This window comes from Hipposideros armiger, unplaced genomic scaffold (assembly GCF_001890085.2).
Source record: "Hipposideros armiger isolate ML-2016 unplaced genomic scaffold, ASM189008v1 scaffold_200, whole genome shotgun sequence".
In the NCBI taxonomy this organism is placed as follows: domain Eukaryota; kingdom Metazoa; phylum Chordata; class Mammalia; order Chiroptera; family Hipposideridae; genus Hipposideros; species Hipposideros armiger.
Window position 1 is genome coordinate 2,367,201 of NW_017731550.1, and position 26,367 is coordinate 2,393,567.

Below are 26,367 nucleotides of genomic sequence, written 5' to 3' on the forward strand. Positions count from 1 at the left end.
AAGTAGAGGTGGTTGTATACTATATTAGATAGGGTAGTGACTAGAAGGTCTAAAGGTCAGGCAAATTATGCTTGGCAGTGTAATTCATAAAAGATCTGTGCCAGAATTGCTAATTATTTTAAGATAATAGCGAAGCCGATGTGTGGCTTACTAAGGAAAAAATCGGCATAAGGTGGTATAGAGGCCCGATCATGCCAGGCTTATAGGCCATAGAAAGGAATTTGAATTGTATTCTAAGAATAGTTGGAAAATGTTCAAAGATTTGAAGAGGTCTAGTTACTTTTAATATGAACAAATTTAGCTGCTGCTTGAAGAATAGATTAGAAAGCCTTGGGAAGAGAATAGCATGAGAAGGCTTGCTTAAGCATACTAAAGTTTGTATAATCTAAACTATAGTATTTAATAAGGAAGCATTTTAATTTCTACAGCAACCACTAAAAGAATAATCGAAGATACAACGAACGAGATGAGAAAAATGGAATAATGAAAAATTTTATTACAAATGAGGTTTCCTTAAAGATAAATTTTAAAAAGTAGGTGAAATACATCAGGCCAGTTAAACTATCAGTAATTAAATAAAAATGAATTACACACTCCAATTAAAGATTATCAAACAATTAAAATTCCTAAACCCCATTATGTCATTTATAAGATATACATTCAGAATGAGACCACAAGTTGAAAATAAGATGGAAAAAGGTACTATGCCAATATTACATAATGTGGCAATATTAGTATAAAATGCAATAGACTAATCCAATTAAGTATTAAAGAGATGTAGGAATAGTTCATAATAAAAGGGCCAATTTAACATTAAGATAAACATAAACTTGTGTGTATCTAGTAACTTCCAAAATGTAAATAGAACTGGAAGGACAAATAGACCCATCTAGTTTAGAAATCATAATACTAAATACTTGAAAATACAAAATAGCTTTAAGCATATAAAATACGCGAACAAGCAATATGACTGAACTGATAATTAAAATACTACACCCAACAACTGCATATGGAACAGTACATATAGACTGGATTCATAAAATTCTCAAAGGCTTCACATCACAATATAGTCTATAGTCTGACGTAGTGGAATTAAACTAGGAATCAATGACAAAACTAGAAAGTTAAAAGTTTGAAATTAAACATCTCCATGAATTAAAGCGATGACCATGCAAATTTAAAATACTCTGAATGAATGATAATGAAAATATCTGTCAATTCAGCTAAAGCAATTCTAAGGGGAATGTGTACCTTCGAAATATATTAGGGAAAAAACCCAATTATTTAAATTGCCATTTTAAGAATAGAAAACATTAAACATCAAATAGAGAAATAAGTGGAGAATTTTTGCTTCAAGCCACCTGAGCTAACAGCAGTTTTCAGTACATTGGACATATGGCCATGGAGGACAGTTTACCTTAAAGGGAAACAAGCAAGGTGAACCTTTGAATGCTGCTACCTTACTCCCTCCAGAGTTTCTAGAATGCATCTCAGGAGATGCCTGAGTGGAGACTTGCAACCTCCCTGATGGAGAGGGGACAGGACAGTACAGATGAAAGAAAAGTCCAAACCTAAAGAAAGTTTGAGAATTTACTTGAGCCAAGTCTGAGGGCCAGATCCGGAAGCAAAATTTGAAAGGACTGAGAAAATGCTTTGAGGAATAGCAGTTTTGCAGATCATTTTATACATGAAAATCAAAGGGATAGACAAAAGGAAGGTTACATGAAATCTTTTGCTGGTAGATTAGGGAGGTGGGAAAAAAGCAAAGCAGGGAATTCTCTAGTATTGGATACAAAAAGTGGAGAGGCTTTTAACATTGGTGGGCACAGGGTAGTTAACATTGAACAATTACAGCAAATAGGATGGTATGCAAGCAACCAGAGAATGAGCAGCTTCAGTGTCGTGCTCTGTTACCAGTAGGTCTGTTTTCAAGGGGTCTGGAAAAGAAATTCGCTGACTTTTTAGAAGTATGTTACCCTAGATACACGAGAACAATAGGTCTGGCTTAAGGTAAAGCTTAACCTTTTACTAAGGCAGCTATAGGCTTGGGATGTGATGACCCACACAATTAGGAGTTAATGTGAAGACCATCCTGTGTGGTTACCTTTGGTCATTGCACTCGTCAGACCTGCCATGTAGCCTCCTGAGCTTGTCAGATCTGTTACGTAGCCTGGAGATCTCCAATGGGTCCTCCAAGTCTTCAGGTAAGTCCTGAGCAGCACATATCTTTAAGAAACGAACACAAATGCAAGAGCTCTTAAGAATCCCAAGCATAGAAACAAAATTACAGCAAAACTATTCATAATCAAACTGCTTATTGCCTGGGATGAAGAAAAGCAACCAGAGAGAAAGACATTTATATAGGAACAATAGTAAGAATGACGATCAACCTATTGTCAGAAACTGCAAATGAGAAGATGGTGCAATATCTTTAAAAGTACTGAAAGACACACAGCCTATTCTATATACTCTGAAGAATATCGATGAAATACAAAGTTTTTCAGCTACTCAAAATCTGAGCCAACATGATCTACAAAAAATATTAAAGAGCGTTCATTTGGCAGAAGAAAAGACCACATAAAAATTTGGGTGTACTAACCATGTGGGTAAATATAGCTTTTACCTATTTAAATATCTAAAGGTAATTGTTTAAAGCAAAGGTAGATTGTGAGACTTCATATGTATAAGTAAAAATACACAGTAACAGCACACAGGTTAAGGAGAGAATTGGAAGCGTACTATGGTAAGGTTATACACAAAGTGTACATATGTATTTTGAAGGTAGTCTGGTAATCCCAAAGCAACCACTGAATTTAAGCACGAGTTATAAAGAAGGAAAAAAACGGAATCATAAATAATCCAAGAAGATGGAGAAAGGAAAAAGGAAACAAATGGGCAAATAGAAAATAGAGTTTTAGGTTTAAACTCAACTGGAGCAATGATTACATTAAATGTAAATGATCAAAAGCCCAATTATAGTGTCACATTGGATAAATGAAGCAAGACCCATATGCTGCTATAAGAAAGCCACTGTAAATATAAAGACATAAAAGTATGGGAAAGGACATACTTCGTGATAATGCTAATCAAAAGAAAAATAGACTGGTTATGTTAATTTCAGAAAAGTAGACTTAGAGCAAAGAACATGGGATAAAAAGGGCCATTTCAAGGGCCAGCCAAGTGGCTCAGTTAGTTTAGAGCTCGCTCAAGAGTTTGAGCTCTGAGCAACAGCGGTTCGATGCCTGGCCCGAGCTGAGCTGCCAACAGGTGGCAGGATGGCTCAGCTAAAAAAAAAAAAAAAAAGGCCATTTCATACTGATAAAAGAGTCAATTGATTATGAAAGCATAGTCGTAAATGTTTATGCATGTATTAAGCTTCAAAACACCTAAAGCAAAAATGGATAGAACTGCATGGCAAAATAGGGAAATCCACAATTACAGATTTCTATACATCTCAATATAATGCAGAAAAATCAGTAAAGATATAGAGGATATTATCAACAAACTTGACTTAATTGATACAGAACACTCTACCCTAGCAACAAAATACACATTCTTGACAAGTACACATGGAAATTTTTTGGGAGACTATCCAGGGCACAAATACACACTGATTCCATTTATACGAAGTTCAAGAACATATTTGGCTATTGTGATAGAAGTCAAAACAGTGATTACCTCATGGGGCACGGTGCTGGTATTGATTGGGTTAAGGCACAAGAACAGGTTACTAAAATTGTATATAACTGTCTAGATGGTTACAGCTGTGTGTGTATATATGTTTAAAGAAATCACCATGAATGTTATATCTCAAAATGAAATAGTACCTAAAAATACAAATAATCGTGAAACAATAAGAACATAGAGAAATAGAAAATACGTACCTGTAAGTGAATTTTTAAAAACTTCTGCCCAAATCTATTTGACAGCTAAACTATGTATGAGTGAGAATCCCCTGGGACGTGGTGAAATAGCAGGCACAGACCAGTGAGGAATCTAGTCTTAAAACGCAAAAGTGCTCAAGACTATATGACTTTGATGCTTTTCTTACATGAGTGCATTCCCCCCTGTGTGCAAGCTTGAAACATCAGGGCACCACCCAAAGCTGTCAGAGCAGCTGGAAATTAGAGGAGAATCTCTACCATCTGAAACCATGGAGAGGGTGGCTCCCATCACTCACCTACCAACAAATTATATAGCTATAGGTGGATCAAAGCACAGGGACCCAGGCTAAAAGAGCAGCCGTGAAAAACCATGGGGACAGAACAGAGAGCAGCAGCTGCAGGCTGTTGGGGAGGAAATGTTGGCAGTTTGAATCCAGGCATGTTAACAACCTAACAGAGCCCCTCCAAATCACTCATCCACAGAAGAAAACAGTGGCATCCACAGTCACTACAGAATATATTAAATACAATGTTCAGCTTTCAATTAAAAATGACCAAGCATGTAAAGAAGCAGAAACGTTTGGAGAAAAGACAGTCAGTACAAAGGGACTCTGCACCCCGGTGTTTGATTTAGCAAAGACTTTAAAACTTCTTTATTTTGCTAAAATGGTAATTATATTGATTATTTTTATGTAATTTATGTAATTATGATTGTTATGTAATTATATTTGAGTATTCAATTTACCTTGGGTTCCCGAGATAAGTCCCATTTGATCATGAAAACTACATATTTTCCCCAGTTTTTCATGAAAGCTACATAGTTTTTTAAATTGGGTTTCATATAAGATCCTACCTCCATGGCAAATTACAGCCATTGAGATTAGCATTCTTGCTTCAGTTATTGAGGATTTAAAAAAATCAAGAGTTTTGCACTAAAATATAAAATACAAACTAAAATATTATGTATAGACGTTTGTGTCTTTTGTATCCCTAACAACTAGTACAGTGTCTGACACAGAGTAGGTGCTCAATATTTATTGAATAAATTACTAAAACAATATGTTGAAATTACCAGTTGATTCCATGAAGTTAAGAATTGCAGAAATTTTCCATCCATAATGAGGTAACCAAAGACCTGATTATGTGAAACTAGTTAATAATTTTGTTTTTGTACCCATGTCTATGTGAAGATTTCTTAATAGAAGTTCAGTAGAAGTAAATAGAATAAATTCATCAACACCAGCTCAATATTAATATGGATTTTAAAATATAAGATACAGGAGAGGTACAATTAAATTAGTGGATTTAAATAATTTCTAGGGCAGAATTTTAGTTAAAATATATAATGGGAGAATATACACTTTAAATTTTAAAAAAGCATTTGAATATATGGTCTTTCAATTATCTGACTATAACTTGAATCTTCCACTGGTCTATTGATTAGGCAGACATGCCAGTTTGTGTGCTCAAAGGGAAACAAAATGACCGTAGTTGTGTATTAATGAGAAGACAGACCCCTTCAAAAGATAACAGGTTCCTTAAGCAAAGCATGTATTTGTTTTTTAGAAATTCTCCTTATTCAATTATAGTTGACATACAATATTATACCACATCAGCTTCAGGTATACAGTGCAGTGATCAAGCCTCTACCTCACCCATGAAGTGGTCTCCCTGTGGAGTATAGCGTGGGAGCAGAGTCAAGGGAATTGTAATAGATACGTATGATATGGGGGGGGGAGGGGAGGATTGGGGGAGGGGCGTTGTCACTTTGAGGGGTAAAAAGTGTAACTATTGCACTGTGTTGTACAGCTGAAACTAATTTTTTAAAATGTTTATTTCACAATTAAAAAAAGAAACTTTAATATAGTGTTATTCAACTTTTGGTCACTAGAGGGTGCTGGTGACCAAAATTCAGAAATTCATACTATTTCTGCTAACACTAAAAAGTGCCAACCAGAATGCAACTGCCAGTGTCCTATTGTGTGACAGTCTAAGATCCCCCAAATCACTCATTTGCAATGTGAATAGTTACAAAGCCAACAACTTAGAATCAGATGAAGCAAAATAATGAAAGAAAAAATTTACACCAAAGATCTGATATGCAACACATTTAGTGCATTCATGTAGAGGCAAGTAAAAGAGGCTAATAATTTTTCAATATTACATGCTTGTTACCATTATGAAGTTCAATTGGCTGTGGCATGCACTGCAATAGAGAAAGTAAAATTTTTAAGAATTCAAACATTCATAAATGAGAATAATTTTTTATGTAACTGGAGAGAGCTCAGCTTTGATTTCTCAGCTATATGAATCATGAAAAGGTTTTAAATTTAAAATAAATTTTATAATTACACTAGAATTTTATTGCTGAAAGTTAAATTCAATATGTACTTTCATCCAAATGCTTTGGATAAAGTGTATATCTAAGAATACCATCAAATGTTATTTTGCATTTCGAATGACATTCTAGAAAAACACTTGTCCAATTTTGGGATTGAGATTAATTCAAACCATTAGACCAAAGTTTGGAGAACATTTAAAAAAAGCAAACCACTTCACTATTCCTTCCTAGCTATTGTTTTTATTAGAAACATGACATTTAAAAATAAATAAAATCCAAAAGTGCAAAAGATTTTTAAATGACAGCAAAACACAATGAAATTAGTAATATTAAAATGAAGTTTAAATTACATTTTTGCTTTTTTGCCTTTAAAAATGACATACCCCCATAATGATATTTTTTCAAACTCATACAAAATCAAAAAATCACAGAAAGAAAGAATGCAGGAGAACATATTCTATTCTCATCTCCTATCACTCACTCTTTTACACCCAAAAAGGATACCAAGCTACGAAAGGCAAAGAAAATGACATGTCTTGGCGCAAAAGTCAATCTGAAGCCTGAGTAATGGTCTTCATAGTGCTGTATGATTAGGTCTAATTTCTTAAAAATAAGGAAAAATATGAAGTTTGTAAATAATTTTTTAAAATCTTTTAATTTCCTGGACAATGTGAAGAGACCAAATAAACCAGGCCCTCCCTAGATTTGGCAATAACTGGTCTTACAGCTGATTTTCACCTGCTGAGAGTGGTGATGATATGTATCTGTGTGAGGCACACTGTGCTTCTAGTAAACAGACTGGAGAATTGCTGAAAGACCTTGGGTCTTTACCTGGATGGAACCTCAGTTATCCCACCATAAAAGTGGCATAATTATAGCAGCAACGGGACCTTGGGGGAATCTCTGATAAGATGGGGAAACGCTTATGAAACATAAAATATTGCCGTAATAAAAGATGTTACTAGGCAATCATGCCTATTTTCACTAAATATGGAAGCCTTGTTAACATCCAAACAGTGTCTAGTCTAGATGGTATGAGAATGGACAGGGGTGGAGAACGGTTGGAGGCTTTTTAAGTAAGAAGGAGCATGCCTCCTCTCTCCTGCTGCCGCTCTCCATTTCCCACAGGCTGACAGCAGTTGACTTCACTGTCTCATATGCTAGCGGCTGCCACTTGCCTCTTGCCACTTTTGCTGATTTTTAGCTGACTTGTTTTTAAGGGGGGAGCGAAAATTTAGGTGGGAGGTGGCAGTTGGGACATCTTCTTTCATCCTTGAATTCGACCATCAGATAATTATTTTGTTTCCCTGTGCCTATTTCCTGAAGTCTGGAGGCGCTATTAATGTTGTAGTTTTGGTGCGCCCCCAGGGAACAGAGCCGCTTGGCCCGCTGGGATCATTCTCGCCTCCCGCAGTAGAAAGGGGGAAAAGTTCACACTCAGCTGTGCAAAGGAGTGTGGTCTGCCTAGATTACTCAGGGACAGGTGAGTTACATTTGCCAGGGTTAAAAAGATCTTCAGGGGGAGGACCCAGTCCCTGGAAAAAAAAAGTCAGTGGGTGGAGGAGGAGGAGGAGGAGGAGGAGGAGGAGGGCGGGCGCTCGGTTCGTCGTGGCAACTTGGGATCGGGAAGGCCAGAGAGACATTGCACCCCCCGCGGCCCACCGACGCTGCTCTGGCTGAGAGAGGAGGAAGCGCGGGGCCGGGAAGGACGGCGTGTCCGAACGTCCCGTCCCGCCAGGAGCTGGCACGTTTGGAGAGGATCCCTCCGAGGTTTCTCCCAGCCCAGGCGGCCAGAGCCGCGGTCGCGCCGCAGCCCAGAGACGCGCTCGGTTGCGCCTCCCTCCTCCTCCCACCGCACTGACGCCCACACCCACGGGCGCCCCGCCCCCCTCGGCCTTATAGAAGGAGCCGGGCACCGCGGCGCGCCTGGGAGCTGGAGGCGTCCCCGAGCCGACGGCGCGGCTGCCTGCGTGGTCCGAAAGCCCAGGCGCCGCGGAGACCCATGTAGCAACGTCAGGCGGCGGCTGCGCCCGCATCATGGAAGGCAGCCCCGCCCGAGCCCTAGCCCGGGTCGCCACCGACCTCCACCGCCTCCTAACCCCAGTCTACCAGCTCCCGCTGCTGTTCTCCTGGCGCCGTCGTCTCCTCACCTCGAAGCCAACATGAAGGAGACCCGGGGCTTCGGGAGCGCCCCTTTCTGCACCCGCCTCAACCACTCCTACCCGGGCATGTGGGCGCCGGAGCGCTCTTCCGAGGCGCGGGGCAACCTCACGCGCCCCCCGGAGACCGGTGAGGATTGCCGCTCCGTGTCCGTAGTCTTCCCGATCACCATGCTGATCACCGGCTTCGTGGGCAATGCGCTGGCCATGCTGCTGGTGTCGCGGAGCTACCGGCGCCGGGAAAGCAAGCGCAAGAAGTCGTTCCTGCTGTGCATTGGCTGGCTCGCCCTCACGGACCTGGTGGGGCAGCTGCTCACCAGCCCGGTGGTCATCTTCGTGTACCTGTCCAAGCAGCGCTGGGAGCACCTCGACCCGTCGGGGAGGCTGTGCACTTTCTTTGGTCTGACCATGACTGTCTTTGGGCTCTCCTCGCTCTTCATCGCCAGCGCCATGGCCGTCGAGCGGGCGCTGGCCATCCGAGCGCCGCACTGGTACGCGAGCCACATGAAGACGCGCGCCACCCGCTCGGTGCTGTTCGGCGTGTGGCTGGCGGTGCTCGCTTTCGCCCTGTTGCCCGTGCTGGGCGTGGGCCAGTATAGCATCCAGTGGCCCGGGACCTGGTGCTTCATTAGCACCGGGGGAGGGGGCAATGGGACCAGCTCTTCGCGCACCTGGGGCAACCTTTTCTTCGCCTCCACCTTTGCCTTCCTGGGACTCTCAGCGTTGACCGTCACCTTCGCCTGCAACCTGGCCACCATTAAGGCCCTGGTATCCCGCTGCCGGGCCAAGGCCTCCGCATCGCAATCCAGCGCCCAGTGGGGCCGGATCACGACTGAAACCGCCATCCAGCTTTTGGGGATCATGTGCGTGCTGTCGGTCTGCTGGTCGCCATTGCTGGTAGGTAGTTCCAGGGTATACAGAGGTTTGGGTGGGGTGCCTGCAGGCAATGGACACTTCTCAAAGTGACAGCACCAGCCGCGGGGGTGTTTGCAACCACAGAACATTGGGGAGGCCTTGCTGCCCACGCTGTCTTGGTCGCAGCTTCAGAGTTGAGTTCCTTCCTTGCTGAGCGCCTTCCAAGCGCCAGGCATCGCTCTAGGCTATGGTTATGCATACATGGAGACCACAGGGCAGCTCACATTCTAATCAGAAAGAGAGCGTAAGAGGATATCCATGTATGATTTCAGTGCATGTGCAGGGATACAGGTTTCTGCTCCGCGCAATTGGAAATTGAATGGTGATGACAACTATAGCATGGTGCTGTGGGCTTTCTCCTTATTTCAAATACCTCTCGCATATTGAGGCGATTTTCAACCTGCAAAAGTACTCACTCTGCGACTGCAGACAGGCACAGCCCTCTTGCAGGTTCTGAGCCACTGCACTGCTCTCTCTCTGTGCAGCCAGTGATAACCTTCCTCGCAGGCTCACTCTGGACTAGAGGCAGGAGAGTGAAGATGCACCTTGTAGCTGCAGCCAGCCTCAGCCTTTTGGAATGGTGCTGAACCCTCTAGGAAGTGCTTGAACAATCAGTGGGACCCTGAGGCCTGGTAACTGTCTGTGACCAGCCTTGCTTGCCCTTGTGGCATCTATGTCGGACTGAGGCAAGGTCAATCCTGGGATAGGAAGGAGGTAGGGGTTTCTGCACTTCCCAGCTCCTCAAAAGGGCACACCATCTGGGAGCAAGTGATGTTTCCACAGCCTCCTTGTCTAACATCCTTACATCATTCTTTCGAGGTTTTTCCTATGGAACTTTTAGCTAGAGAGTCCTGTGGGTAAGTGCTGTGTTCTAATTCCTGATGAGTGGATGCTTATTTAGGCCCCAAGCAGACTGGTTTAATAGGATCTTTGTTACAGGAAGAGCACCCTGGTCACAGTGGCAGACTTATAACCAACTATATATTGGACTTGGGAATTTATTAGACAGTTGTGAGAAACTTCTGAAACCCATAGTATAATAAACTTCTGAAACCCGAGGACACAGTTTTCAGAACTCACACTCATATAGTTTTTCCTTTTAAATTGTGGTAAAATGTACATAGCATAAAATTTACCATTTTAACCACTTTATGTGTACAGTTCAGTGATGTTAAGTACATTGACATTGTTGTATAACATTTATACTTTTGAATTCCTTGCATTTAAAAATAGAGCCATAGTTTCTTTTCCCCTCCCACCTTCCCTTTCATTTGACAAAGCAGATATTCCACAACACATCTCTTTAACTGGTATAATATATTTAGAGCACAAGTCTTGGCTTCAAATCAGTGACGACGACCTATGGTGACAAGGAGAGTTATGTGACCTAACTGCCCACAAGTCGCTGCGTGATCACAGCTCTGCGTTCCAGGAACTAGAATGAAGTCTGATCTCATCATCATGGCTTATCAAAACCAGCACCAATTTTAGGCATATTTACTTCTATGGTTGAGGAATGGAGTGTGTAGGTGGCCAAAAAGGTGGCCAAATAATACACACTTTTACTAAAGTGCAGTAATTAATATAACTTTGAAGGCAACAAGGTATCTGAATTTTTCATAACTGTCATTTGAGTTCCACACCTTCGAGTTTGCTCTATCACACTCTTTATATCCTGGAAAAAATGTAATTAAATCAAATGAATAAAATGCTTATCCATTATCCATACAGTTAACAGACTTATAGTTGTTGCTTTTTTTTAAGTAGAAGAGAAACTATGCACATAGTGTGTCTTTTATTTCAAAACTTTGATTCTAATACCATGAGCACAGTGTCCTTAGGAGGAATTTAGATCAGTTCTGAAAATTGTAACCTAGGATGGCCAAACTCACTCTCTTAAGAAACCTGTATTTGGAAATAGTTTTATTTAATTTCAGTTAATATCTACATTCAAATAATATCTATTGTTTTGCAGCATTTTACCAGACACTTGATTAATTCAGTTCTCATAAACACATTAAACTAAATTTAATGTGTGATTGATTATATTGAAGAGGAGACATTCAAGATTTCCAAAATAAGTATATTTTAACCTAAAGCAAATGGTTCTATCTTCAGTTTTGTGCACCATTGAAATTAAATCTCCAAATGTCTTCAGAAAGATCTCTAGTACAAAGTTGGAGCGATTTCAAAGGAAAGAAACTGGCAAAACTGCTTTCTTAATAGATTAGGGAATTGTAAGCATGAAAACACTAAAACTTAGTGAATTAAATTTTCAGTGTAGTAATGTTAAAGTGAAAGATTGTTTTATACACTCTCTTTCTCACTATGGGTAAAATATAGCTTCCCTGTTAGCTTTTGTTGAGTTGGGCATAGGATACTCATCTAATTAGCCAAACTCCCCACTTAAAAAGACCTGAATATATCTTATTCTGGAAGACTATCATGACTATAATAATATTCAGTTGTCACTGCTGGAAAAGTTAGCAGAGGAGGGGTGTACTATGATAAGAAAGCACCCCAACTGCTACAAGGTCCCACCACATAAATACTGAAATAGAAGTTTATGGTGCAAACAGAAGATTTTTTTTCTTCTTCTTTTTCCCATAAACTTTGCAAAGTACAATACAAGATGTGAAATTAAGTGAGAATGTAGTGAAAAATGATATCACTGTGACAGATGATCTACGGTTCTTAGCCACTGTTTATGTGAGACATCGAATTGCCGTTCTGTTGGAATCAGATAGTTGACTCAGCAATGCAATCTGTTTGACTTTTTTTAATTCTTATTTTATTTTTTATGAACTAAATAGTTCACCAAATAGCTCAGTTATTTAACATGATAGCCAAATTTTCAGAAGCCCTTAGGGTGTTGTTCAGAGAAGCTCTGAGTACATTTTGTGCTTTTGTAAAGCTGGCACTCCCTAAACAGGTAGGATGTGGCTATCTTAAAAGCAGTAAATGTAAAACTAACCATCAACATTGTGAAAAGTGAGGTATGAGGAACAGAGTTCCCATCTACAACTTTGGAACTGGATAAAAACAGCCTTAGAAACTTTTACCTTGAACCTTAAACTAGCATATTCCCTGCTCAGTATCCACAAATGCAGACATGGTTGCTTCGATTCAAGAAGATATTTCACAATGTAGATGTAATGTTTTTTTTTAATTTAAGAAATTACTGATTTTTGCCTTAAATATACTACATGTGATAAGTATGTGATAGATTATTTTATAGAAGCAATGCTGTTTTATAGTATAAAAATGTGTTGTTCAATTGCTAATTTTCTCTGCTTATAAATTTCTGCCATATTCAGGATGTCATTTCAAGGAAAATGGTTAAGCATGTGAATCGGCACTGTAGGAAAACTCTATAATTTGTTTTTATAAGAATAGAGATTATTCAGATTTTTCTCTTTTACATTTTTTCCAGTTTACTACGTTTCAGGCACTGTCGAGGGGATATTTCGTAAATATTAAAAATTGGTCAAAGAATTACAAATCTATTCAGAGAAGCAGAATGACCACATTGATGAGTGAAACAATTAGAGAACAATACGGGGTGGGATGTAATTAATGCCTTTTTGGCTCTGGGAAGAAAGTCCATCTAAATTTGCTAGGAGTCTGGGAAGGGTTGGGATAGCATAGCTTGTCCTCACCACTGAGAGCGAGCGTGCCCAGGAACCCAGCCTAATGAGAACAGAGTGTGCACACTGGAACCATGGGAAGAATGCTTTGAAAGTCAGGCTCATGGGGCCAGATTGTGGTACTTAGGGGTGAACATGGGATGAGGATTGTGTCTTTTTGCCAGGAGGCAGTAGAAACTGTATTTTAGGTTTTTTAATAGGGGAGAGAGTTTTAAAAAGATTGACAAGGCTGTGTAGTGTGTGGATAGATTTTGGCTGGAAATGGGAAAGTGAGATTAGTTATGACCTGCTTTTGCAGGTTGGTTAGGGCCTTAGGGTAAAGATGGTGGGAAGAGGTGAGTCAGAGAAGGAACAGTAAGAGAGAACTAATACTGTTAGAAATGGCCTATTTAAGGAGTGATTGATTCAATAAACATTTCTTACACATCTACCATGTCCTTCCTGTTCACTGTCGTAAATAACCTCATTTAACTGCATTCTGAAAGGTGGTCACTATTTTCTCCATCATTCAGATGAAGAACTCAAGTATAAAGAATATTAGAATCAGAATAATTCAGGATATCTGCCTCTGAGTTTATTTTCAATTTTTATTGTTATTATTGTGGTTTATTTGTCTGTTTTGCTTATATGGAGGCCATGAATTCTATTCCTAACAGTGGTGCTGGGCAAGTTACACAGCCTCCTATCTGCACAGTGTATAGGCGGGACTCATAGATATCTAAGGTCTTTTTCCATTTACATTGTTCTCAGGTTTTTTTATTTGGGAGAATTAGGGTTCAATGGACCAGAGTGAGAAATTTGGGAAAGAGTTTGGTTGATTGTTTTTTGTTCTAAGAATGGTGATCCTGAGTGACTAGAGCTTTTGGACATGGTTTATAAAATGGAGGATTATCTAAATGATATATCCAGAAGCCAATAGAACTTGAAGATTGAGATAAATCAGAGCTAACAAAAGCAGATTTTTTTATTTTTGAGTTTATCAGAGAGGGCGCCGAGAATTAAACAGTTCTTAAGCCATCAGATTTGAAGAAATTCAGATGCTCTGGAGTGGTAGTGTAATTGTGACTCATTTTTTTACACCTTTCTCTTTTGAAAAAGCTGTAAAGGTCAGTAACTCAATTATGAAAGTTTCCACAGGTTCAGTTTTCTGGGAATGACACTTAGGAATATGCACTACAAGCATTTGTAACAGATGATGGTTCTTTAGGAGGTTCAGAGGGGTGTTAGTGAGCGATACTGGGTGTTGTGTTTCACTTTTCAGTTTTAGGCTTGCACTACAGGGAAGCAGTAGGGGGAAATGCCCCTCTCCCCCCACCCCCCAACTCCTTACAGTTCTGTAGCATTTTTATAATCCACCAATGTTCCACATTTATCTCATTTATGCCTCACAACTCTAAGGTCTTCAACTGCAATCTGTCAAATTCTGACACTGCCGTTTTCCTCAATTCCTGACCATACAGGTAAGAAGTTTGTGTTTCAGCTCCCACCATGCTTCTTGAGGATTATTAGATGGCCTCTCAAGTCCCCCTCTTCCCTAGAAAAAATTCCAATTTTCATACATTAAAGAGGATAACCAAAGAAAGAGACTAAGTTTTCTTGGGGTTCCTCTTATATCTTGTCTCCTAAGTGTATGTCAACTTTTGCACTAAACCTAGTGATTCATTCTTCTACGGAAATGATCATTGGACAGCATGTGACTTTTTTAACAAGAGGGACACACACACACACACACACACACACACACAGAGGGAAGTAGCACTATGGAGTGGAAATCCTCTGTGACTCTGCTCTCTTTACTCAGACCACATCTGTCTTCATTTTTCCACTTGCCACTTCACCCCTTTGTCATTTGACAGTAGCTGCCGAGCAGTCATCCCTCCTGAGTTGGCTAAGGTCTCAAGTTAGAAGTCACTTTGTTAGAGAAGCCTTCCTTGCTCTCTAGGCTTGGTTGGGTACTGTGGCCCTTTAGTCCCACAGCACCTACCTTGCACTTCCCTGTCAAAATCTGAGTCACACTTCATTGGACGTATTGGGTAATTGACCCCCTGAGGGTAGGTATAGCATCTGTCTTGCGCATTGATTGTCTTTTTCTTAGGAACTGTCATAATCGCCTGCTATAAAGGTATGTCCTATACATGCTTGTTGACTGAATGTCTAAGCACCCCAATCAGAAGACAGGGTCTGGTCCCAGTTACATAAACAATTAATTGTGTGACCTTAGATAATTCACTTGATATCTTTGTGAGTTATTTTCTTCTGTAAAATAGTAATAAAAACACCTACCCAGTCCATTTCTCAGGGTTGTAATGAAAACCAAGATAAACATATGTGAGAATAATTGGGAATACCCCATTCCATGTTAGAAACACTACTATGATGTTTTACTGGATGACAATGTTGACTTGTGTTCAGATCGACCTTTCCACCCAGGAACCTGGAGAAACGAGGCAAGTGATGTTTCACAGCTTGATTAGTTATATACAGTTCACTAGGGGAAAAATGCGGTGGAGAATATAACTTTTCAGGAAAAAATAAAATAAGAAAAATGGTAAACCACATGTGCATGAACTTTGACAAGATATTGTAGTTCATCCGTCCTGCCCTTCCGCTGCTGCCATCGATCCCCTGCATTCTCTCAGCTCTGGAACCCTTTCCCCCTCACAGCTGCCAGCGAACTATCTAAATCCAAAACATGCTGGATGCCATCCCCCCTTTTCCTTAAACCTGTGGAGTAACCACTACCGCGTGCTCTGAAGACCTCTACGGCAGGTCTTAGAATGTGTCCCGACTTCGTAGGGAGGCACTTTTTCCCGTCGTTCTTTGTGTGCTCAGACCTGTCCTCGTGCAGATGCGTGAGTTGAATTAGTTGTGCATCTAGTTATTGTCCTAAGTCAGATCGTTCTGCAAACCTCTTAAGGGTAGAGCCTGTGCCTCAGCTGTCCTCATCTCTTCATAGGTGATCACACATGCTGGGCTTGAAAAGAACCTCCACCCCTGACTCGCCGCCCAGAATTGAGTTTACACAAGCCTTAAATCAGACTGAACTGTAAGAATCACAGAGTTGTAAAATGCCTCAGAGTTTAACCAGGTCCTGACAAGGCATTAATATTATTTGCAGCCTACAAGTAACACAGTATAATTTTCCCATCAAGTGGCCCACCCAGACACTCTCTCGGGCAGCATTCATAAGGAGGACATTTCAATGGTGGACTGTGGTGCTTATGCAAAATCTACATATTATTTTACCAGTATTGACTTTTACAACAGGCATTTAAGGATCATAAATCTAAAAATGAAAGATGGTTGCAAAGCTGGAAGAGCAGGCTTGATTTTTCACACCTTAATTCTGTTCAAAAGAAAGAAATTAGCTATTAATTTAGATAACAGTCATGTAATGTAAGGACAGGATAAATCCTATACCAAACAACATTACTATTTTTAAAAAATCTTGGTAATACAAAAACAAAAGGTCAAGTTGGAGTTGGAAACCTATTTATTTTAAGTAATTATTGATCCCAAAAGTATAATTTTAAAAATATTCTTTTCACTACTCCTTTGATATTTCCTGAAAGTAGATTTGATCTTTTTGTTCCTCTCTCTGAATACTTAAGTGTCATTTTCTGTGGTTGAGAATAGGCTGCTGTTGAGGTGATTCATCAACAAATTTGCAAAAAGAAGCATGCTGTTAACGTGGACAATAAAGAGAGAGATTGTGAAAGATAAGATGAAGGTGGGGGAGTTCACCAGGCAGTACAGTGGGGCTCCTTTTGCAGCCTTGAGCTGGGAAATGTCCCTGATAACATCCTGAGACACCAACCACCTTGCTTGACTCAGGTAGAAACACCACATCCTCATTTCCCTAAATAGACGAGGATCTGAACAGTCCTGAGGCTCGAGTGACAGTAAGTGATTATGTGAGCACTAACTCGTGAGCACTAACGCGTGAGCACTCCTGTTTCGTGAGGGGAATGAAAGAAAGGGACTGAAGAAGCAGGTGAAGGACCCACAGAGAATGAGGCACCAGAAGGTGAGAGACCTGGGTTTTGGTCTTGGCTTTCCCGCCGCATGACAGAAGTCGCTTTATCTTTCTGGTTTACCCTCTCCTCCTCAGTCAGACAAAACAATTATCAGCTCTAACCTCTTCAGTTCTGACTTCCTGGGGCTCTTCCTAGATCAAATCGTTCTTGTCAGGCATACTATTTTAGATGCATGAGGGAAACACCCAGAACCTCCTTAGGAAGATGCCTAGAAATGGATCCAAATGGACAAAGTAGATCATGCATTCTTTTATACAGCCATTCAATAAGTATTTATAGAGTGCTTGCTGTACGCTCACCACTCTGTTGACCCTGGTAATGCGATGGTGGCCAGGGCTGAATCATATGGTTGTACTTGATGAGCAGTGACAGGACTCTAGGCGGCCCTATTCGCACTCTGTTCTATGTGTATGTCACGCCTTTTTGAGCAGTGTGCAACCTGTGCTATCCTTGGTAGCCCTGAAGGTAATAAACCAAGCAGACGTGCTACCTTCTTTCATGAAACTTTCAAGATACAAAGGTAGACAAGGCAGTACATAAACAATCTTTCCAATAAGCAAATGTAACCCGTCTGCTGGGTCGTTACTGTGGTTGCTCTGACTGCCATGCATTGCTGCCACTGCACATTGGCCACTGTGCATGGGCAGTGGGACAGCCAGTGCTGGTCCACTGCTGCCGGAGCACGTTCCTGTACAGGCTATGCTTGGATGCCATCGTCAGAGAGAGCATGAATTCACACCCATGACTCCAGCCATAAATCTCAGCAGTTATTCCCCAGAGCACAACCACTGAGCTGGAGTGTGTGGACCCAGGCGGCAGCTGACCTCAGGCCGCGTGCTGTCAGGAGCCAGCCCTCTCTCTTGGGTCCCTAGGCTCCGGGTTCTACTCAGATCACCTCCTGACATGTTTGCGTTTCCCTTCCAGTGAATTTTCTTTTAAGACCTGTCATGGCTTTTTCCTCTAGTCAACATAGCCAAAGCCACTCTGCTTTAAGTTCCTTGGCTTCAAATCTTAGAAGTAGAGGTTAGGTTTCTTGGCTTCATTTTTCCAGAAGACCCTGGGTCCTCTAAGCTTGATGGCTTACCTCTCCCCAGATAACCAGCAGTATACTCCAGGAATATTGCGAGGATTTTACTTTGTTATACCACACAAATTTCTACTATGTGAATCTACTTGTTTATGATTGTCGCTTCTGTAACATCTGCTCCAATGTGACTTGCTCTGCCCACCTGAACAGAGAAACAGGGGCAGCTTCTGGCAGCTTCTGCATCATTAAAACAATGGACACGTTAGAAAGGCAGGAAAAAGTTGCTCTGAGAGAGTGTCAAAGCGGACTCCCTCTTGATGTATTAGTAAGGAGTAAGGTGGTTACGGAGGGCCTCACTGAGAAAATGTCATTTGTGACGAATCTTGAAAGATGATACTTAGAGGAAGAAATAGCAGCATGTGAATGGAAAGAGCTAGAAGCATTGGAGGAACTAAACGAAGGCAAGATGGATGGGTTAGCATAAATAAATGAGCGAGTACCTTCAAGGCGAGGGAAGGAGGAAGGCAGGGCCAAACCATGCAGAGCCTTGTCATTTCTGTTTGGGAGTTTAGATTTGTATGTGAAGTTATGATGGAAAGCAACTAAAAGCTTTGAGTGAGGGAATGATTTGCTTTGCTTTATGTATTAAAAAGGTCACTCAGGTTGCCTTAGGAATTAGAGAAGTAGGGCATTAGAGCCCTTGAGTACTGAGGTCAGATGGAGATGGAGAGATGTGAATGAGGAAAAGCATTTTTTCCCATACGTGTGGCTTTAAAAGAAGGGAGGGACATAGCTTAGAGTTGGTAGAAGGAGGAAGTCTGTGCAGAAGCACAGAGGAAAAAATTGAGCCAGGTGTGCTGGGAATGGTAAGCACATCAGTTTTTATTGAAACATGTTTGAGAATGTCAAGGAATATTAGAAGTCAAACAGGGATTGAAGGAGGCGAGAGGGTGGAGGGCTTTGGTAGATTGCCTTGAAGATTGGAATCGGAATTTGTATTTAATCGTAGGCAAGTTGTATTGTTTTTTTGTACTTCTTTTCCATATTTGTACAATAAGGAAGTTCACATTATAAAATCACTTGGTTCATGAAAGTTTTTTAGTGGAACATTCCATCTAATATTTCATCTCTTTCTAGAATATTCTTGGTGAAATCGTCTAAGCTTTGAACATCTTTACTTATAGGAAATATGTTGCTTTTTAAGGGGCACAAAGAATTTTATTAGAGCCAAGCATTGTGCTGGGCTCTTTCTCACAAATACTTTTCTTTATTAGTTGCAACCCTATTGTGGTAGACATTATTAGCTCCAATTTACAGATAATAAAGAAACTAAAGCTGAAAGAAGTTGAACAATTTGTTCAAGGTAACAGAGCTAGTCAAGTAGTGGTCAGGTGGGATTCGAAGGCCAAGTTCTTTCCTCCAAGCGATGATGCCTCAGAGTAGCCCAATGCATCTTGAGTTGTTCTATTAGAAAACTTTCATCTCCCTTATATTGATTGAATTGGAGTGGTACTCATTCTAGTCCTTGGTTTATACTAAATTTAGTTACAGACAGCTTTTGTTTTTTAAGTTATATGATACTATACTTCTATGTTCACTATTAAGGAGTTCCACTAAGTTTACGAACAGCAAAATAACATGAAAGAATTTTGACAACGTGGCACTTGTCCTCAAGGAATGTATTCTCTACCAAACGAGTCCCTGGAGAAACCTGAGGTTGTGACTCAAGAAAACAATGCTATTTTCCATTGTTAATTCTGATAAAGCTGAGGACCATTTAGAATTCATTTCTCCACTCCTGTATTAAGTGATTATTTATTGAGTACCTACTATATGTCCGGCACAGTTCTAGATGCTAGAATATAGGGGTGAAATAGACTAGTTTCCTTCTCTTGGGGAACATGCATCCTAGTGGAAGGAGAAAATTAATCAACAAACAAATGAACTAGAAGTGAGATTGTGATTAATACTGTTAAGAACATAAAGCAGCATAATGTGATAGAGGAAGCCCGGACAAGTTTTTTTTTTTTTTTGAAGTCCAAAGATGTCTATAATCATTATTAACATGTAGACAACACTTTTGAGATTTTTTTTTTTTAAGATTTAATTGGGGAATTGGGGAAGGGAACAATGTTGGGGAATTGAGGAAGGGAAGCATTGTGTTTTTCCAGACCCATCAGCTCCAAGTCAATTTGTTGTCCTTCAGTCTTAGTTGTGGAGGGTGCAAGCTCAGCTCCAAGTCCAGTTGCCACTTTCAATCTAGTTGGGAGGGGGAGCAGGGGGAGGGGGCAGCAGTGTAGTCCACCATCCCATATGGGAGTTGAACTGGCAACCTTGTATTTGGAGCACGTGCTTTCACCAGCTGAGCCATCCGGCCACCAGTTGGCAGCTCAGCTCGGGCGCAGCTCACTGGCCCATGTGGGAATCGAACCGGCGACCCTGTTGCTCAGAGCTCATGCTCTTAACCAACTGCGCCACCCAGCCAGCCCCTGGACAACTTTTATATATTGGGTTGTCAGGGAACAATGCCTCTGAGAGGTATAATAACATTTAAGCTGAAACTTGAATGAAAGGAAAGAACCAGGTATGAACAATCTATAGGAAAAGCATTCTGGGCAAAGGGGCGAGCAAAGGCCCTCACCTGGTATGTTCAAGGGATAGAAAGAAGGCCAGTATGACTTAAGTGAAATGAGAAAGGAGGGAGTAGAGTGCTGTAAATTGAGGTCAAAAACTGTGTTGGGGCATGTAAGTCCATACTAAGGAGTTTTCATATTATTTTAAGAGAACATGGGAAGGTTTGAAGCAGAGGGATGACATTAATGGATTTATGTTTTTCAAAGAGCCTTCTGGAAGCTGTGTGAAGACTAGATTGCGTAAAGGCAAGAGTGGGAGTGGGGAGACCAGGTAGAAGGTGATTGTGGTTGTCCAGGGTCTCGAGATGGTGACAGCTGTGATGGCGGTGGGGACGTGAATGTATTTACAAAAGTGTTTTGGAGACAGGATTTATGAGACATTCTGCCTGTCCTGTGACTCTGACGAGAAGTAGGACCCTCTTTTCTTTTCTGGGCCTCCGGTGGTGAGGTGGCTTTCTGTCCACAAATGCTTTTCCATTTGGCTCCTTAAGAAAGAAGCTACTGCTCCAAGCTTGCACAGCGAGTAACGGCAGAGTCGGGATTAAGCTCTATCTAATGGGTGCTATTTTTTGTTTCTTAGACATGAATCAGAATAGCCATACAGAGAAGGAAAAGTAAGCAAAGTTTGCTCACAAAATAATAGGATGTTATAAGAATCATGACCCCCAGAAGAAGATCCAGACCAAGCTAAAAACAAACAAACAAACAAAACAAAACAAAACAAAACAAAACAAAACAAGAAAAAAACAAGGGCTATGGAATTGCTTGATTCACACAGATTGCAGGGGTTGCCGAGAGTGGAAGTGGCCCTATGGAAGACTGAAGCCAGGACTCTGTATCGCTCACTTTGACTTCTTACCATGTGTCAGAATCTCCAAATCCAGGCTTTGCTTCTAAGGACAACCTAAGACATAGCTTTGAAGCTTGTTGGCAAGGTCCTGTGTTCTTTTTTCAAAGCCTTTGGTTAATAGGTTTATATGTACAGTCTGCATGTGGGGTTTTAATTTTGCTTTTACAGTAATAAAATTTTTATTTTATTTTATATAATAAAAAATTCAGTGAATATGTCATCTGGAAGCACTGCTTCAACATAAATCTCTCTTCCTTTTCCCCTTCCTCCCTCCCTCCCTCCCTCCCTTCCTTCTTTCCTTCCTTCCTTCCTTTTTTATTATGATTTTTTGTTTGTTTTCTTTTGTGAATACCAGAAACAGACATAAAATAAAGTCTCAGAAATACATAAAGTCTCAGGACCCTGCTTCACCTTCCAAGACTAATGTGAGATTTGTTAAGCTACCACAAAAGATTTAGGCTCAGAGAATTGTCCAGAAATGCGTTAAGAGCGTAATGCAAAGTTTACAATGGAACAGAGGTGGCCGCATAAGGCTCTGGAAGATCACACTATGTTAGAACCGTAGGAGGAGGCCAGAAAACAGAAAAAGTTCTTTCTTGATTTTTTTTTTTTCCATCAAGGGTGAGTTATACTCTGTGTTGATATTAATTTGGCATCTTTCTCAGTAAATGTGCTAACAGCCAACTTGCTGGGTGGCAGATTTTTACATTTATTTAATGACAGTAATTTCCTCCAAGAATAGACTAAGGATTTGCCTGGATTCAGAAGTAAATTTTTTCATATTAGCTTTTGTTCTATAAAAGACATCTGGGAACATTTTGAGTTTTTTAAACCTCCAGCATGTACTTCTAATTAAATTATGCTGTAAACAAAGTTTAGGAAGCATGGGAATGCCTTTGGCCTTCAGAGCTCTAGTCTCCTCCCTAAACTTGGTTCTTGGTCGCAAACACCAGAATCTGACTCCAAGCACAAAGGACATATGTGAAAAGGATATTGGGGGCTCATGGGCCATAGAAAGCTGGCAGGCCAGGTTGGGAAGTCAGGGAGGACCCAGGCTACTCTGGATGCTGAACCTCAGGACCCACGGCCAAGGTTCTGCTGCATACAGTGTGTGGCAGTGACTCTGATGTCTAAAAGCTCCCTCTCCGTGTGTCTCTCCTTCAAGATTCCAAGTCCTGAGTGCATCGGCTTTAGCTTGGGCTTCTTCACCACCTGGCTATATCAAAGGGTCACTGGTGGAAGGATCAAGCACCTGTAGAATCTTCTTTTTGAAATAAGAGGTTATGGGGGAAGTAAGTGCTGGGATTTCTCTCCTACTTTGTACATGTAAAAAACGTTTTTCAAAATTGGGGTATTAATACTAAAAGGTGGGGTGGGTTTCATTTGAATTGAATTTTTAGAAATATTTTGACAGTAATGTATCTTTTAAGCTGTGTGTGTGTGTGTGTGTGTGTGTGTGTGTGTTCATGTAAGTTATAGGAGAGTTGGAGTGGCAGCGAGATGGGTAGAGAGGAAGCTGAAGAGACCCACACATGAAAGGACATATTTACAGAAGGCCTACTATGTGCAGCACTTGAGAATTACCATGTTAAACCCTTTACATATATTATCTTATTTAACCTTCACAACAGTTGACCAGTTTGGTATTTTTTGTCTCCATCTTTCAGTTGTGCTTACTAAGATTCAAATGATTATCATCTTTAGCCCGAGAAATTAGCTCAAATCATAGCCTGAGAAATTGGTAGACACTTGGATTTTTTTATGCTGTAATGCTCTCTTTCGTATTGGTTGTCTCTTTTATATTAGTTTATTAAAACATTTTCAAATTACTTCTTTGAAAATGTTGTACACAAAAGAACAGACTGATTGAGAATAGTCAATAGTCACAGAAACTGGCCAGGTCAGCTAATCACAGCGATTCAAGATTTCCTGCAAAATCTTCATTGATTCATGAATTGATAGGCCCTCTTAGGAGCTTGGGTTTCTACAGAGTATATTATGAAAATCCCTGTGGAAGGTGAGAAGAATTTTTCATTATCCTACAATAATCTGTCAAAGGATTCTATTCACTGTGCTACCTATAATTTAGTGTTTTCTATAAAGGGGTGGCATCAGTTTTATCCAGTTCCGCCTGTCTGTTCAGGCTTAGAACACTCACATACAGTGGTCAAGTTTTACTAGGCAAACGTTTTTCAGCTAATACGATTCACAAATATTATTCTTTTTACTAAACTATTTCTAAAACAAAACTGTTTATTGAGTTCCCTTTGCTTAGTGGGAAAGTGTTTGACTACAGTCAAAATTAGAAAATTTGTTTTGACAGCTTTAGAACTTCTAGCATGTTACAATGCATTCTTACGAACCTGCTTTCATCTTTTTTTTTTCTTATAATTATAGAGAAGAGAAAAGGCCTTAGCAAACCTCAGTGTGTTCACCGTGACTCTCTCACATGGAATTCAGGCATGCCACTGTCTAGCACCCTCTCCCCCAGATTAAAAGGATTCAGACTCCTTAATTTAATCCTTCAAATCTTGGATTTGTCAACACTTACCACTCATTTTCCATTCCTCACCCGGCATCCTTCCCTTCAGTCTTAAAGATCTATTTGCAGCTCCTAGAATGATTCATATAGTTTCTCACTTAGAAGTATGAGCTCTTTGTCTTTCCAAACTTTCCAGAAGCATCTGCTGTTTTAGGGGGTGGTGCTTCCCTGACCCTGGCGACTGATTTGGATGCCCCTCCTCTATGCTCCACTGCGCCTGTGCATACCTTTTGCATGTAGTTATGTAGAATGATATTTGCAGTTGTCATAATATTTATTATGACAATGAGGATTGTTGCCCACAGTAGACAAAGTGCTTATTTTACAACAGGCACTGAGCTAAGCATTTCACAATCTCGTTTTGTTCTGTCAACAACGCTATGTGGGGATATACTGTTATCTCCTTTTTCAGATGAGGAAATTGGTTTTGAGATTTTAAGTAACTTTCCCAAGGTCACAACATTAACAAAAAGCAGAATTGACTTTCAAGTCTGTATTTTTCTGATTTGATAGCCTATGCAATGAGCCACGAAACTAAACAGGCCCCTTCTCGGTAATATCCATTCACTGGTCTGATTCACTGTAAACTGTACACTACTTAAGGGTAGAGACTTTGCCATATTTGTCTATCAAGCTTCCTGGCCCATAGCAGCTACTCAATAAATGGTTGTGAATGAATGAAGAAGAGTCATTGTAATAAAGTGAAAAGGACTCTAGATTTGGAATCAGAAAACCGAGGTATAAATCCTGTTCTTAAGAGTTTTACATATATTAATGGTTTTTAATCTTCACATAAATCCTTCAAAATAGATGATATTTATTTCTTTTTTTAAATTTTATTTGATTGTATTTTATTTGCCTGGGTAAACCGCTTGCTTTAAGGCCCGCACTTGGTAAATGGTTTTGAGAAAATCAACCCCAAATGTTTTTGATTCCAAAACCACCAATCCACCTTGTAACTAATGACTGATTCGTACTATTTATACAGTAAAACGTGTGAGCATTTTAAAAAACATTATATCTTTTGCTTTGTTTGTAGAAACTTTTGTTATTTCTACGTTGCTTGCAGTAATAAAAATTCTTAGAAAGATTAAAAAATGCCTTTCAGATAGACAAGGATGCAAGACACAATGTTATTTTTGTAATGGAAGAGAGAAGCTAATTAGAAACAGCGGATGGAAACACTAGAAAACAGCCACTCTAATGCCTGGTGCCCAAAGAAGGAAAAAAACAAAAAAGATGTTTGGGAAGGTGCCCTGAGGATAACAATAAACAATGAGGAATTTTAGCAACAATGGGAAACAGTAAAAATAATAGAGAAAGGAAAAAATAATGCTTTAAAAGATACTCAAAAGTTTCAGTATAGTTATGTTGCCCACAGTGGTTATTAGAGACAGCATAATATATACTGGCTTCGGAATAAAAACCATAACTGCAAATCCAGTGTTAGAGCAGCCTTCACAGTTGGTCAGTGCAGCTTAGCATCGTCATCAAGGCTCGAGACCTGCCCCATCTTTGGCTGTCTGTGGTGTTGGCATCATCCTACCTCTGGCTTGTTCCCCTCAGGTGGTAGAATGGTTGCTAGAACATGCTTCCTAGTTCACCTCTAGCAGGAGAGAGAAGCTGTGTTTTCCATTGGCTCTCTCCTAAAACTGAAGAAACTTTTTCTAAGATGTCCTTAGGGAACTTCTGGGATCTCATTGCCTAGTTTGGGGTCACATCATCATCCCTAATCTATGCACATTCCGGTAGCTAGCGATGAGTCAGCCCTGAAGCACTTAGGTAGGCCCCAGTCAAAATAGTTGTGCTGATGAGACGACGACATGGAAGAATGGATGCTGGGCAGGCAATCAATAGTGGGCACCACAGTGATAATACCTGTGCAATTTAATTGAAAGGATGTATTGTATGTGGAAGGACCTCAGAAAGTATAAAGCACTACACCTGTACTGTCCAGTATGGTAGCCACTTAGCCACGTGTGGTTATCAGAGACTTGAAATGTGATTACTCCAAATTGAAATATAGTATAAGTATCCAATACGCATCAGATGAACATTAAATACAAAAATAATCTAAAATATCTCATTAATAATTTTATGTTGATTACCTGTTGAAATACCATTTCAGATATACTTGATAAATTAAAATATATTATTAAAATCAATTTGACATTTTTCTTTTTCTTTTTTTAAAAATAATGTGGTTACTGTAAAGCTTAAAAGTATGTGCGTGTCCTAGCAAACAGAATTCAGCAATATATTAATAAGATCATACATCATGATCAGGTGGGTTTCATCCCTAATATGCAAGGGTGGTTCAACATCCGCAAAT

The 26,367-nt window shown here is 40.3% G+C and overlaps 1 protein-coding gene across 2 annotated transcripts in view; it reads left to right on the forward strand.

Moving 5' to 3' along the window:
- Window positions 1-8,137: 8,137 nt before the first annotated feature.
- Window positions 8,138-26,367, forward strand: part of PTGER3 (prostaglandin E receptor 3) — an 82,847-nt gene continuing 64,617 nt past the window's right edge. Inside the window, exon 1 of one of the 2 annotated variants that reach the window (XM_019653232.1) lies at window positions 8,138-9,281. In XM_019653232.1, the coding sequence (XP_019508777.1) occupies window positions 8,388-9,281 (894 nt within the window). In that variant the 5' untranslated portion in view covers window positions 8,138-8,387. The remainder of the gene's footprint in view (window positions 9,282-26,367) is intronic. The other variant, XM_019653231.1, reaches the window with a different exon arrangement.